The 13,048-nt window shown below is 41.7% G+C and overlaps 1 protein-coding gene across 3 annotated transcripts in view; it reads left to right on the forward strand.

The window, feature by feature from the left end:
• The window catches only part of acot7 (acyl-CoA thioesterase 7), a 273,337-nt gene that overhangs the window by 85,642 nt on the left and 174,647 nt on the right, over positions 1-13,048 (forward strand). For all 3 annotated transcript variants that reach the window (XM_073032128.1, XM_073032129.1, XM_073032130.1), the window contains exon 4: positions 3,220-3,311. In XM_073032128.1, the coding sequence (XP_072888229.1) occupies positions 3,220-3,311 (92 nt within the window). The remainder of the gene's footprint in view (positions 1-3,219; positions 3,312-13,048) is intronic.

Here is a 13,048-nt window from a genome sequence, read left to right on the forward strand (position 1 = left end):
TTGAATTCTGGCTTTTACCTCCCCTTTATACAAAGGCACCACTACCTTTACATCCTTATTTCTTAGCGATTGCTTGATTAGAAGGTCTGCCACCCCATTTCCCTCAACCCCCAAATCTGATCCTCTTGACCATATCTACATGCTTTTATGTATTGAGTTGCTGCCACTTGATTGTGTGATTAGATATTTGTTTTATTGGGCGGGTTTACTGGTGTACCTAATAAAGTGGCCACTGAGTGTAATTACACTGGACAACAAATTTTTTTGAAAATGTTGCTTCTTAGGAATTTTTTTTGTTTATGATAGACTACTTGAAGCTGAACACAAATATAATTTCAGACTATTTGTATTGCATAGGAATTTGGAGAAATAAGAAATTAACTTATTGAATATGATGTGTTTAAATGCAGTGTGGTGCTGACACTTTGCAATAGTTCAACTAAGCTAAAAATGCTTTCTTGATGATTTTCGTTTGTACTAAAGCGAGATACCTCAGATAATAAGCGTCCAACAATAATCAACCAGCATTGATGGATTCCAGTTCCCTGATACTGGTTCTCCATGACCACAATGTTCTGGTGAAACCATTCACTGTGCTTATCACTGTCAGTGCCGAGATTTGCAGGAAAGAAGTTGAAGTGGGAATGCAGAAAATGGATCTCCAGTGATATGTTGCACTTCATGGTTTTGTATGCTTGAAGCATTTTGTCAACCAGCTGCATGTAGTTTGGCGCTCTGTAGTTGCCAAGAAAATTTGCAACAACATCCATTAATGCCTTCCATGCGATTTTCTCTGGTCCCTCTAGAGGTTCTTCGAATTGCCTGTCATTGATGACCTGTTTGATTTGTAGACCAACAAAAATGCCTTCCTTATCTTGGCATCAGTTATTCTGACTTGAATTATGAATTTAAATAAGAAATATAGGCGATTTCAACAAAATGATGAATGATAGGGAAATTTCTTGTCAATTTTCATGACCCCAAAATCCTTAAGAACCTCAAAAAGTATTGAAGCAAAATCATTGTTGTCCAGTCCTGTTTAAGTAATTATCTTTGAAAAATGCATGGCTAAATACCTTTCAAATTTATTGTGATAGGAATATTTTGTTTTAATTATTTACTTACTTACAGCTAAGGTGATTAAAAGGGTGATCATTTACTTCTTAGAAAGCAAGTGAACACATAGATTAGAGGATTAAACTTTTGTTCAAACTTAGGGTCTCTGTTTTGTTTTGAACGTGCCTAATTTCCAATAAGGCAACTGATAGATTTAATCTGAAACTACCAATTCTTATATATTCCTTTTGTTTCTTGACAGAGCTTGTATGAGACAGCTTGAGATGATGTGAAAACACTTGCATGGCAATACAATATTTTGACAAAGTTGAAATATCAAAATCTCATGCTGCTTTTTTGGCCATCTTGAGTTAATTATGAACAGATTTACATGGGCTCAGTGCAGCTGTATTTCAGCTTAGTTTTCCCATATCCCGGTTTCGTCTCTTAGAGATTTGATTAAATTGGGTACAACTGTGTGGACAATTAATAGACAATGAAAAATTCAAAGCTTTAGCACCAGTCCAAGCATTGAGTTCTCCAAAGTCAGCCACAGCAGTTCCAGGTTCTGATGATGGGTGCTAGACCTAAAACATTAACAATTTCCCTTTCCACACATGTTGCCTGACCTCCAGCATTTTCTGTTTTTATACAGCAGTATGGTATTCCATTGAAGTTTACAAATTAAAGAGATGGTTTTTGGTTGCCAAGGCTCAGTCACACAATAGTTTGTTAGTGTGTCAACAAACAAAGACTTGTAATGTGATTTTTAAATAAGCTTAAATTGCAGAACAGTGCTTAGCTAAGTTATGCAATGTTAGTGGGACATGTATGGGTGATCCTTCAGGATTTAGCACAATGGCCTGTTTACCATTGTCTTACCTTCACACTTCTGTCATTCCTCATTGTTCATGTCCATCTTCACCCTGCCTTGCCTTCCCATACTATGTGGAAGATACCAAACTTCTCGGCTTAGAAATTTGTCTACACTGTCTTTCCAAGGATAAAACCAAGATTCCAAGTACGTTTATTATCAAGAATGTATAAATTATGCAAGTTTGCAAGCCTCCAGGCAACCAGAAAGCAAGAAACCGTGCTAGTAATTACTCAAATATTGTTTCAGAAAGCTCTAGTATTTACATAGTTTCTAAAAGTCAACCCTGAATCACTAAACAAGCTTTTAAATGTTGCCTCTAAATTTTTTAACCTTGTTATCTCATTCTTTAAGTATTCTTTAAACTCTCCCACTTTGTAAAGCACTTTGACATCTGTCGTAATGCCTCCTGAGGGATGCAGGTTAGACTGGAATTGTTGCGGTTGCCTTCCTGTAGCAAGTGAGATTGAGAGAGCATTTGATAGAAGTGTACACTACCATGACTGGTTCAGAAAGGATGAATAAAGGGAAGCTGTTCCCACAAGCAGATGATTCGTGCCTTGAGAGATGTAAATTTAAAATGTGTGGCAAAAGGTACAAGGACAGTGTGAGGAGCAAGGTTCCCTAAGGTGTACATATACACACATCTTTTGCCACTAGCGCACGGAAGAATTCAAACTGCACGCAAAAGGTTGTCACACTCTACTTCGTTGGCATGTTCAGTATATTTCACGATCGTACACAATCACATTTCCTTTTCCGGTTTCTGATGTGGACACTGTTGACAACGTGGAGTTTGCGATGATTTGTCCGCGGATATTGGAAATGACTTATTTATGCTGTTTTTATTGAAGAAATTATTCAGTGCGCACATGTTGTTGTCACTGGGCGAAAAAATGCACAGCCCAAGATTTTGCGCACACTGGTCATAACAAATTAGAGGGAGCATTGGTGGGGAGAATTATTTTATTGAGATGGCAAAAAGGTGATGAAAATGGAATCAGTCAGTGTCTTCAAAAGGTAATTGGCGCAGCATTGAGATGGTAATTTGCAGAGCATTGTTGAAAGAACAAGGGAGTGGGAATGATGTGATTACCACACTGGGAGCAAGTTCAGTAACCCCCTGAACCATTGCAATGAAGTGATTCAATGATTCCCCCTGTAGTTTCAATTCTGTCCAATAATGCTCCTGTGAAGCAACTTGAGATCTTTTATTACTTTAAAGGTACAATATATAAATGCTTGCTCCCTGAATTTAAAGTAAAGAATTTCCTTTTTGTGATTTCTAGGTGCCAAACGTATGACCAATCGCGCAACACTGTGGTATGTCCCGTTGTCCGTGGAGAATGTGAATAAGGTGGTCAAGGTTCCTCCTATGCAGGTAACGAATTATAGTGCTGCATCACGTAATTCTTGATATTGTGAAAGTGAGAATTCAGTTCTACTTAAAAGATGAGTAAAATAAATGTAGAATATAGAACATTACAGTAAAGTACAGGTCCACAATGTTGTGCCAACTTTTTAAGCTACACTAAGATTATAAGATCAATCCAACCCTTCCCTCCTACATAGCCCTCTACTTTTCTATTGTCTATAAAGAGTTTCTTAAATGCCTCTACCACCACCCCTGGCAGTGTATTCTCCACACCCACCATTCTCTGTATAACAAAACTCACTTCTGACATCCCCCCCATACTTTCTTCCAACCATCTTAAAATGATGCCCCCTTGTATTAGCAGTTTCTGCCCTGGGAAAAAGTCTTCGGAGAGAAAATTGAATCAAAAATAAATAATTGTGGAAAAGCAATTCAGTTTGGAAACTGGTCATACTTTGTTAAAATATTAATTCTCGTGAATATTATGGGCAATGCAAGTAATATGACTGGCAATGCAAGCTGTACTGTGGTAGCTATTACGAGTTAACCCATTGGTGGGGCTGGCATTGCATATAAACCAGAACTACCCCAATGGGCATTAATGAACCAGATGGCCAATCCAGTAAATTTGTGGTTAGTGACACTGAGATTAGTGAATGAAAATTCCAGATTTAGTTCATTATTTAAATTTAAGCTCTGCAGCTGTCATGGCAGATTCAAACTATAATGGATCGGGGGTCTAGAGTGTTGGCTGCTTGTCCGGTAGCTTAACATAGTCCTTTAAAATAATCTGTCAGGCTTTCATTTCAGTTGGACTATATATCAACTGAATATTATCTCCACCTTCCTTGTCGAATGGATTGTAGCTTACATCTCAAAAAAAATAGTAGCTTAGCATACAATTTTTAAACTCTGTCTGTCCTTGTCTGAGAATGTTATGAATCACTTTACAGGCAAGAGGCTACTATAGTTCAAACACGTGGAAATCTGCAGATGCTGGAAATTCAAACAACAAACACAAAATGCTGGTAGAACACAGCAGGCTAGGCAGCTTTAGGCTTTCCAAACAGAATGTGACAGTAAGGTTTTGATGCAGAACAATACTGACAGGTTTGACTCACCTGTTTAACAAAAATATGAAAACTGCCAAAGTGGAACACCTTCCTTTGAGTTCAGCTTTCAAACTCTTAATTTTCCCATTTCATTCCCATTCATTTCTTTTGATTATCTAATTTATTCAACTCCTCTCATTTGAGATTGTTGAAATTTTAACTTTATTCAGACCCATTTGACTGTTGGAAAAAGTGCATTTCATCTCAGCTGGAATATGTTTTTTTCCTATTTGGAGAAGAATGTTATAGGAAGGCTTGTGGGTAGTGGGGCAACGCTGAGTGGCCACTTCGAGTAAATGACTGCTGAGATTAGACAATTTACTGTTTCAAAGCAAAACTGAACAATATAGCAGGTTATATCAAAACTGAAAGATGGAATAGCAAAATAGGTGCATAATCACTGTGGCGTAGCAGTTACTGTTATGCTGTTACAGGACTGGTGATCTGGGTTCATTTCTGCTGCTGTCTGTAAAGAGTCTGTTCTGCCAGGGTTTCCTCCGGGTGCTCTGGTTTCCTCCCACATTACAAAATAAACAGTTTGTAGGTTAATTGGTCACGTGCATGTAATTGGGTGGCACAGGATTGTTGGACTGGCAGGGTCTGTTACTGTGCAACATAAATAAAAAATTAATCGGTCTAATAGTGCATCTTTGATCTTCACGAGTCGGCTTCCGAATAGAAATACATTCCTTTGAACAGAGATGAGGAAGAATTTCTTCAGGCTGATGGTGGTGAATCTGTGGAATTCATTGCCACAGATGGCTGGGGAGGACACACTGTTGGAAGTATTTAAAGCAGCGATAGACAGGTTCTTGATTAGTAAGGATGTCAAAGGTTACCGGGAGAAAGCAGAAGAATGGGATTGAAAGGGAAAATAAATTAGCCATAGTCGAATGGTGGAGCAGACCTGACAGGCCAAATAACCTGCTTCTGCTTCTACACCTTCATTGCATGGTTTGACGCATTGAATGATGCGATATCGAGGAAGGCCCCCTCTCCACTTGAGGAACAGCCAAGGTGAGGAGGATCCTAGCGAGGCTAAACTCACGCAAAAGTTCAGGGCCAGATAACGTACCTGGTCAGGTGCTGAGGGACTGTGCAGGCCAGCTTAATTGCATCCTTAGCATCTCTTTGACATAGTCCACTGTTCCTGCAGACTTCCAGTCAGCCACAATCACTCCGGTGCTCAAGAATGTATTTAAGGTGGAGGGTTATATGGGAGGCAAGGTTTAAGGGTCAGTACAACATTGTGGGCTGAATGGCCTGTAATGTGCTGTATTGTTCTATGTTCTAGAGCGATGGTAACTAGCCCAAACTATTACCGCATTGACTTCAACAATCATGAAGTGCTTGAGTGGCCAGTAATGGATCGTATAAAATTCCACCTTCCCACTACATTGCACCCTTTCCAGTTCACCTACTACTCAAATTGGACCACTGATGATGCCATAGTCTTGGCCCTACACTCGTCCTGTCTTATCTAAAAAAACGATACCTCATATGCTACGATGTTATCCATGGACTTTAGCTTTCTCATTCTTTGTCTATTAATACATAGCTAGTGTGCTGAGAATGGGTCCAGAGTTAATGGTTTGTTCTTCATGTGAGATGTGGAAGCTCTGGGAGACCTCCAGTCTCCCTGATAACTACGTCTATATGATGTGCATCGAGGCAGCTCCTTAGAGATTGTATTCAGGAACTGGACCTGCAACTTGATGACCTTCAGGTCATATGGGAGAATGAAAAGGTGATAGATAGGAACTATAGAGAGTCGGTTGCCCCTAAGTTGCAAGAGGCAGGTACTTGGGTGACTGTCAGGAGAGGGAAGGGGAATGGCCAACCAATGCAGAGTACCCCTGTGGCTGTTCCCCGCAATAAGCTGCAGCAAGCAGGTATGTGCCACTGTGTTTGGTGATATGGCTCAGAAGGGAAGTGGAGAGAAGAGAAGTGCAGTAGTGATAGGGGATTCCATAGTTAGAGGAGCAGACAGGAGGCTCTGTGGATGTGGGAAAAAAAACCCAGGTGTCTCAGGTTGAGACCACAGCCTTAGAAGGCGGAGGGTGTAGAAGTCTTGCTACATATGGTTACCAATGATATAGGTAGGAAATGGGAGGAGGTCCTGAAGAGAAAATAAAGGGAGTTAGGTAGAAGCATAGAAAATAGGTGCAGGAGTAGGCCATTCGGGCCTTTGAGCCTGCACCACCATTCAGTATGATCATGGCTGATCATCCAACTCAGATCCCTGTACCTGCTTTCTCTCCATACCCCCTGATCCCTTTAGCCACAAGGGCCATATCTAACTTCCTCTTAAATATAGCTAATGAACCGGCCTCAACTGTTTCCTGTGGCAGAGAATTCCACAGATTCACCACTCTCTGTATGAAGAAGTTTTTCCTTATCTCGATCCTAAAAGGCTTCCCCTTTATCCTTAAACTGTGACCCCTCGTTCTGGACTTCCCCAACATCGGAAACAATCTTCCTGCATCTAGCCTGTCCAATCCCTTTAGAATTTTATACGTTTCAATAAGATCCCCCCCTCAATCTTCTAAATTCCAGTGAGTATAAGCCTAGTCGATCCAGTCTTTCTTCATATGAAAGTCCTGCCATCCCAGGAATCAATCTGGTGAACCTTTTTTGTACTCCCTCTATGGCAAGAATGTCTTTCCTCAGATTAGGGAACCAAAACCGCACTAGGTGCGGTCTCACCAAGGCCTTGTACAACTGCAGTAGAATCTCCCCACTCCTGTACTCAAATCCTTTTGCTATGAATGCCAACATACCATTTGCCCTTTTCACTGCCTGCTGTACCTGCATGCCCACCTTCAATGACTGGTGTACAATGACACCCAGGTCTCGTTGCACCTCCCCTTTTCTTAATCGGCCACCATTCAGATGTTATCACATCTTTGATAACCGACTCTAGCGTTTTCCCCACCACCGATGTCAGACTAACCGGTCTATAATTCCCCGGTTTTTATCTCCCTCCTTTTTTAAAAAGTGGAGTTACATTAGCCGCCCTCCAATCCTCAGGAACTAATCCAGAATCTAAGGAGTTTTGAAAAATTATCACTAATGCATCCACTATTTCTTGGGCTACTTCCTTAAGCACTCTGGGATGCAGACCATCTGGCCCTGGGGATTTATCTGCCTTTAATCTCTTCAATTTACCTAACACCACTTCCCTACTAACATGTATTTCCTCAGTTCCCCCATCTCACTAGACCCTCGGTCCCTTACTATTTCCGGAAGATTATTTATGTCCTCCTTAATGAAGACAGAACCAAAGTAGTTATTCAATTGGTCTGCCATGTCCTTGTTCCCTATGATCAATTCACCCATTTCTGACTGTAAGGGACCTACATTTGTCTTGACCAATCTTTTTCTTTTCACATATCTATAAAAGCTTTTGCAGTCAGTTTTTATGTTCCCTGCCAGCTTTCTCTCATAATCTTTTCTCCCTTTCCTAATTAAGCCCTTTGTCCTCCTCTGCTGGACTCTGAATTTCTCCCAGTCCTCAGGTGTGCTGCTTTTTCTGGCTAATTTATATGTTTCTTCTTTGGACTTGATACTATCCCTAATTTCCCTTGTCAGCCACGGGTGCACTACCTTCCCTGGTTTATTCTTTTGCCAAACTGGGATGAACAATCGTTGTAGTTCATCCATGCGATCTTTAAATGCTTGCCATTGCATATCCACCGTCAACCCTTTAAGTATCATTTGCCAGTCTATCTTAGCTAATTCACGTCTCATACCTTCAAAGTTACCCTTCTTTAAGTTCAGAACCTTTGTTTCTGAATTAACTATGTCACTCTCCATCTTAATGAAGAATTCCACCATATTATGGTCACTCTTACCCAAGGAGCCTCGCATGACAAGATTGCTAATTAACCCTTCCTCATTGCTCAATACCCAATCTAGAATGGCCTGCTCTCTAGTTGGTTCCTTGACATGTTGGTTCAGAAAACCATCCCGCATATATTCCAAGAAATCCTCTTCCTCGGCACCCTTACCAATTTGGTTCACCCAATCTATATGTAGATTGAAGTCACCCATTATAACTACTGTTCCTTTATTGCACGCATTTCTAATTTCCTGTTTAATGCCATCCCCAACCTCACTACTACTGTTAAGTGGCCTGTACACAACTTCCACCAGCGTTTTCTGCCCCTTAGTGTTATGCAGCTCTACCCATATCGATTCCACATCCTCCAGGCTAATGTCCTTCCTTTCTATTGCGTTAATCTCCTCTCTAACCAGCAATGGTACCCCACCTCCTTTTCTTTCCTGTCTATCTCTCCTGAATATTGAATATCCCTGGATGTTGAGCTCCCATCCTTGGTCACCCTGGAGCCATGTCTCTGTGATCTCAACTATATCATATTCATTAATAACTATCTGCACATTCAATTCATCCACCTTGTTACGAATGCACCTCACATTGACACACAAAGTCTTCAGACTTGTTTTTACAACACTCTTAGCCCTTGTACAATTATGTTGAAAAGTGGCCCTTTTTGCGTTTTGCCCTGGATTTGCCTGCCTTCCACTTTTACTTTTCACCTTATTACTTTTTGCTTCTACCCTCATTTTATACCCCTCTGTCTCTCTGCACTTTTTTCAAGCCACGTATTCATCTGAAATATCCTCTTATTTCTACTCTGACTAGCACGTGGCACCGGTAGTAATCCAGAGATTATTACCTTTGTGGTCCTACTTTTTAGTTTATCTCCTAACTCCTTAAATTCACCTTGTAGGACCTCATCCCGTTTTTTACCTATATCGTTGGTACCTATGTGCACCACGACCACTGGCTGTTCACCCTCCCACTCCAGAATGTCCTGCAGCCGCTCAGAGACATCCTTGACCCTTGCACCAGGAAGGCAACGTACCATCCTGGAGTCTCGTTTGCGGCCGCAGAAGGGCCTATCTATTCCCCTTACAATCGAATCCCCTATCACTATAGCTCTCCCACTCCTTTTCCTTCCCTCCTGTGCCGCAGAGCCACCCATGGTGCCATGAACTCAGCTGCTACTGCCTTCCCCTGATGAGACATCTCCCCCAACAGTATCCAAAACAGTATATCTGTTTAGGAGGGAGATGACCTCAGGGGACTCCTGCACTACCTGCCTACTGCTACGCTGTCTAGTGACCACCCCTTCCCTTTCTGCCTGTTTAGCCTTTACCTGCGGTGTGGCCAACTCACTGAACGTGCTATTCACGACTTTCTCAGTATCGTGGATGCTCCAGTATGAATCCAGTCGCAGCTCCAGCTGCTCAATGCGGTCTGCCAGAAGCTGCAGCTGGACACACTTCCTGCACATGTAGTCGTCAGGGACACTGGAATTATCCCTGATTTCCCACATGCTGCAGGATGAACAAAGGCTGTAAAGCTTTCATGGTAGTAATCTCTGGACTGCTGCCTGTGCCATGCACCAGTGAGGGTAAGAATAGGATGATTTGGACAAGAAATATGTGGCTGAGGAGCTGGTGCAGGGGGCAAGGCTTCAGGTTTCTGGATCATAGAAACATAGAAAACAGGTGCAGGAGTAGGCTATTCGGCCCTTCGAGCCTGCACCGCCATTCAGTATGATCATGGCTGATCATCCAACTCAGAACCCTGTACCTGCTTTCTCTCCATACCCCCTGATCCCTTTAGCCACAAGGGCCATATCTAACCCCCTCTTAAATATAGCCAATCAACCGGCCTCAACTGTTTCCTGTGGCAGAGAATTCCACAGATTCACCACTCTCTGTGTGAAGAAGTTTTTCTTCATCTTGGTCCTAAAAGGCTTCCCCTTTATCCTTAAACTGTAACCCCTTGTTCTGGACTTCCCCAACATCGGAAACAATCTTCCTGCATCTAGCCTGTCCAATCCCTTTAGAATTTTATACGTTTCAATAAGATCCCCCCTCAATCTTCTAAATTCCAGTGAGTATAACCCTAATCGTTCCAGTCTTTCTTCATATGAAAGTCCTGCCATCCCAGGAATCAATCTGGTGAACCTTCTCTGTACTCCCTCTATGGCAAGAATGTCTTTCCTCAGATTAGGGGACCAAAACTGCACTAGGTGCGGTCTCACCAAGGCCTTGTACAACTGCAGTAGAACCTCCCTGCTCCTGTACTCAAATCCTTTTGCTATGAATGCCAACATACCATTTGCCTTTTTCACCGCCTGCTGCACCTGCATGCCCACCTTCAATGACTGGTGTACAATGACACCCAGGTCTCGTTGCATCTCCCCTTTTCCTAATCGGCCACTATTCAGATAATAATCTGTTTCCCTGTTCTTGCAACCAAAGTGGATAACCTCACATTTATCCACATTAAATTGTATCTGCCATGAATTTGCCCACTCACCTAACCTATCCAAGTCACCTTGCATCCTCTTAGCATCCTCCTCACAGCTAACACTGCCGCCCAGCTTCGTGTCATCCGCAAACTTGGAGATGCTGCATTTAATTCCCTCATCTAAATCATTAATATATATTGTAAACAACTGGGGTCCCAGCACTGAGCCTTGCGATACCCCACTAGTCACTGCCTGCCATTCTGAAAAGGTCCCGTTTACTCCCACTCTTTTCTTCTTGTCTGCCAACCAATTCTCTATCCACATCAATACCATACCTCCAATATTGTGTGCTTTAAGTTTACACACTAATCTCCTGTGTGGGACCTTGTCAAAAGCCTTTTGATCCCAATATCATTGGGATCTCTTCCGGAGAAGGTATGAATAGTACAAAAAGGGTGGGTTACACTTGATCCCGAGGAGGACTAATAACCTTGTGAGCAGCCTTACTGGAGTTGTTGAGCAGTGTTTATACTAATTTGGCAGTGGGGTTGGGAACTGGAATGATAGAGCTGAGGATGGGGCAGTTGGCATGCAAGCAGAGGCAGTGTGTAGTGTCACTGTGAGGAAGGACAAAATTGCAGTCATGGAATGAGTTGAAGTGTAACGTGAGTACAAAATTGGAAAGGATGATGAACATACGATTGATGGTGTTATATTTGAATGCAGGTAGTATACCGAATAAGGTGGATGCTCTTGTAGAAATAGAGATTGCTAGATAAGACATGAGCATCTCTGAGTTGTGTAGAAAGATTATAGTTGGGAGCTTAACATCCAAGGATACACATTGTATCGAAAGGTCAGGCAGGTATGTGGAAGGAGTGTGGTGGCTCTTTTGGTAAACAATGAAATCAAATCTTTAGAAAGAGTTGACATACAATTGGAAGATATAGAGACCTCGTGTGTAGACTTTAGAAACAGCAAGGGTAAAAAGACACTGATGGGAGTTATATACAGCCCTCCAAATAGTAACCAGGATGTGGGATGCAAATTACAATAAGAGATATAAAAGAAATGTAAAAAGGGAAATGTTACAAAAGTGATGGGGGATTTCAATATGCAGGTAGATTGGGGAAATCAGTAACATGAGAAAGTCTGCAGATGCTGGAAATCCAAGCAACACACATGAAATGCTGGAAGACCTCCACAGATCAGGCAGCATTTTGTGTGTATTGCTAGCAAAAATCAGGTTGGTGTTGGATCACAAGAGAGGGATTTATACAATGCTGATGAGATGGCTTTTTAGAGCAACTTATGGTTAAGCCCTCTAGGGGAAAGCAATTTTGGATTGTGCAAAGAACCAGGTTTGATTCAGGAGCTTAAGGCAAAGGAATCCTGAAGAGGTATAATATGATAGAATTCATCCTGCAGTTTGAGAGGAAGAAGCTAAAGTGTAATCTACCAGTATTACAGAGAAGTAAAGGGAATTACAGTGGCATGAGAGAGGTGCTGACCAAAATTGATTAGAAGGAGACACTAGCAGGGATGACAGCAGAGCAGGGATGGCTGGGTGTCTGGGGGCAGTTTGGAAAATGCAGGATAGATACATAACAAAGAAAAAGGTATACTCTGAAGGAAGGATGACACAACCATTGCTGACAATGGAAGTCAAAAACAACATGAGAGCAAAAAGTAGGACATATAATAGAGCAAAAATGAGTGGGAAGACAGGGGATTGTGAAGCTTTTAAAAACCAACAGAAGGGAACTAGAAAAAACATAAGGGGATAAAAGATGAAATGTAAAATATAAAATATAATATAAAAGAGGATACCAGAAGTTTTATCAGATATATAAAGAGTAAAAGAGAGGCAAGATTGGATATCACATCACTGGAAAATGATGCGGGAGAGGTCGTAATGGGGGGGACAAGAAGTGACAAATGAACTTAAGTATTTTGCGCCAGTCCTCACTGTGGAAGACAGTAGCAGTATAATAGAATTTCTGGAGTGTCAGGGGCCAGTAGTGAGTGCCTTTGCTATTATTACAAAGAAGGTGCTTGGAAAGCTGAAAAGTAGAAGTCACTTGGACCAGATGGACCATGCCCCAGGGATCTGAAAGAGGTAGCTGAAGAGATTATGGAAGTATTATCAATGAACTTTGAAAAATCGCTAGATTCTGGAGTGGTTTTGGAGGACTGGAAATTTATAAATGTCACTCCACTCTTTAAGAAGAGAGGGAGGCAGAAGAAAGGAAATTCTAGGCAAGTTAGCCTGACTTCACCGGTTGGGAAGACATGAGAGTCCATTATTAAGAATGAGGCTTCAGGGTATTTGGTGGCACAT

Source organism: Hemitrygon akajei, chromosome 29 (genome assembly GCF_048418815.1).
Source record: "Hemitrygon akajei chromosome 29, sHemAka1.3, whole genome shotgun sequence".
Taxonomy (NCBI): domain Eukaryota; kingdom Metazoa; phylum Chordata; class Chondrichthyes; order Myliobatiformes; family Dasyatidae; genus Hemitrygon; species Hemitrygon akajei.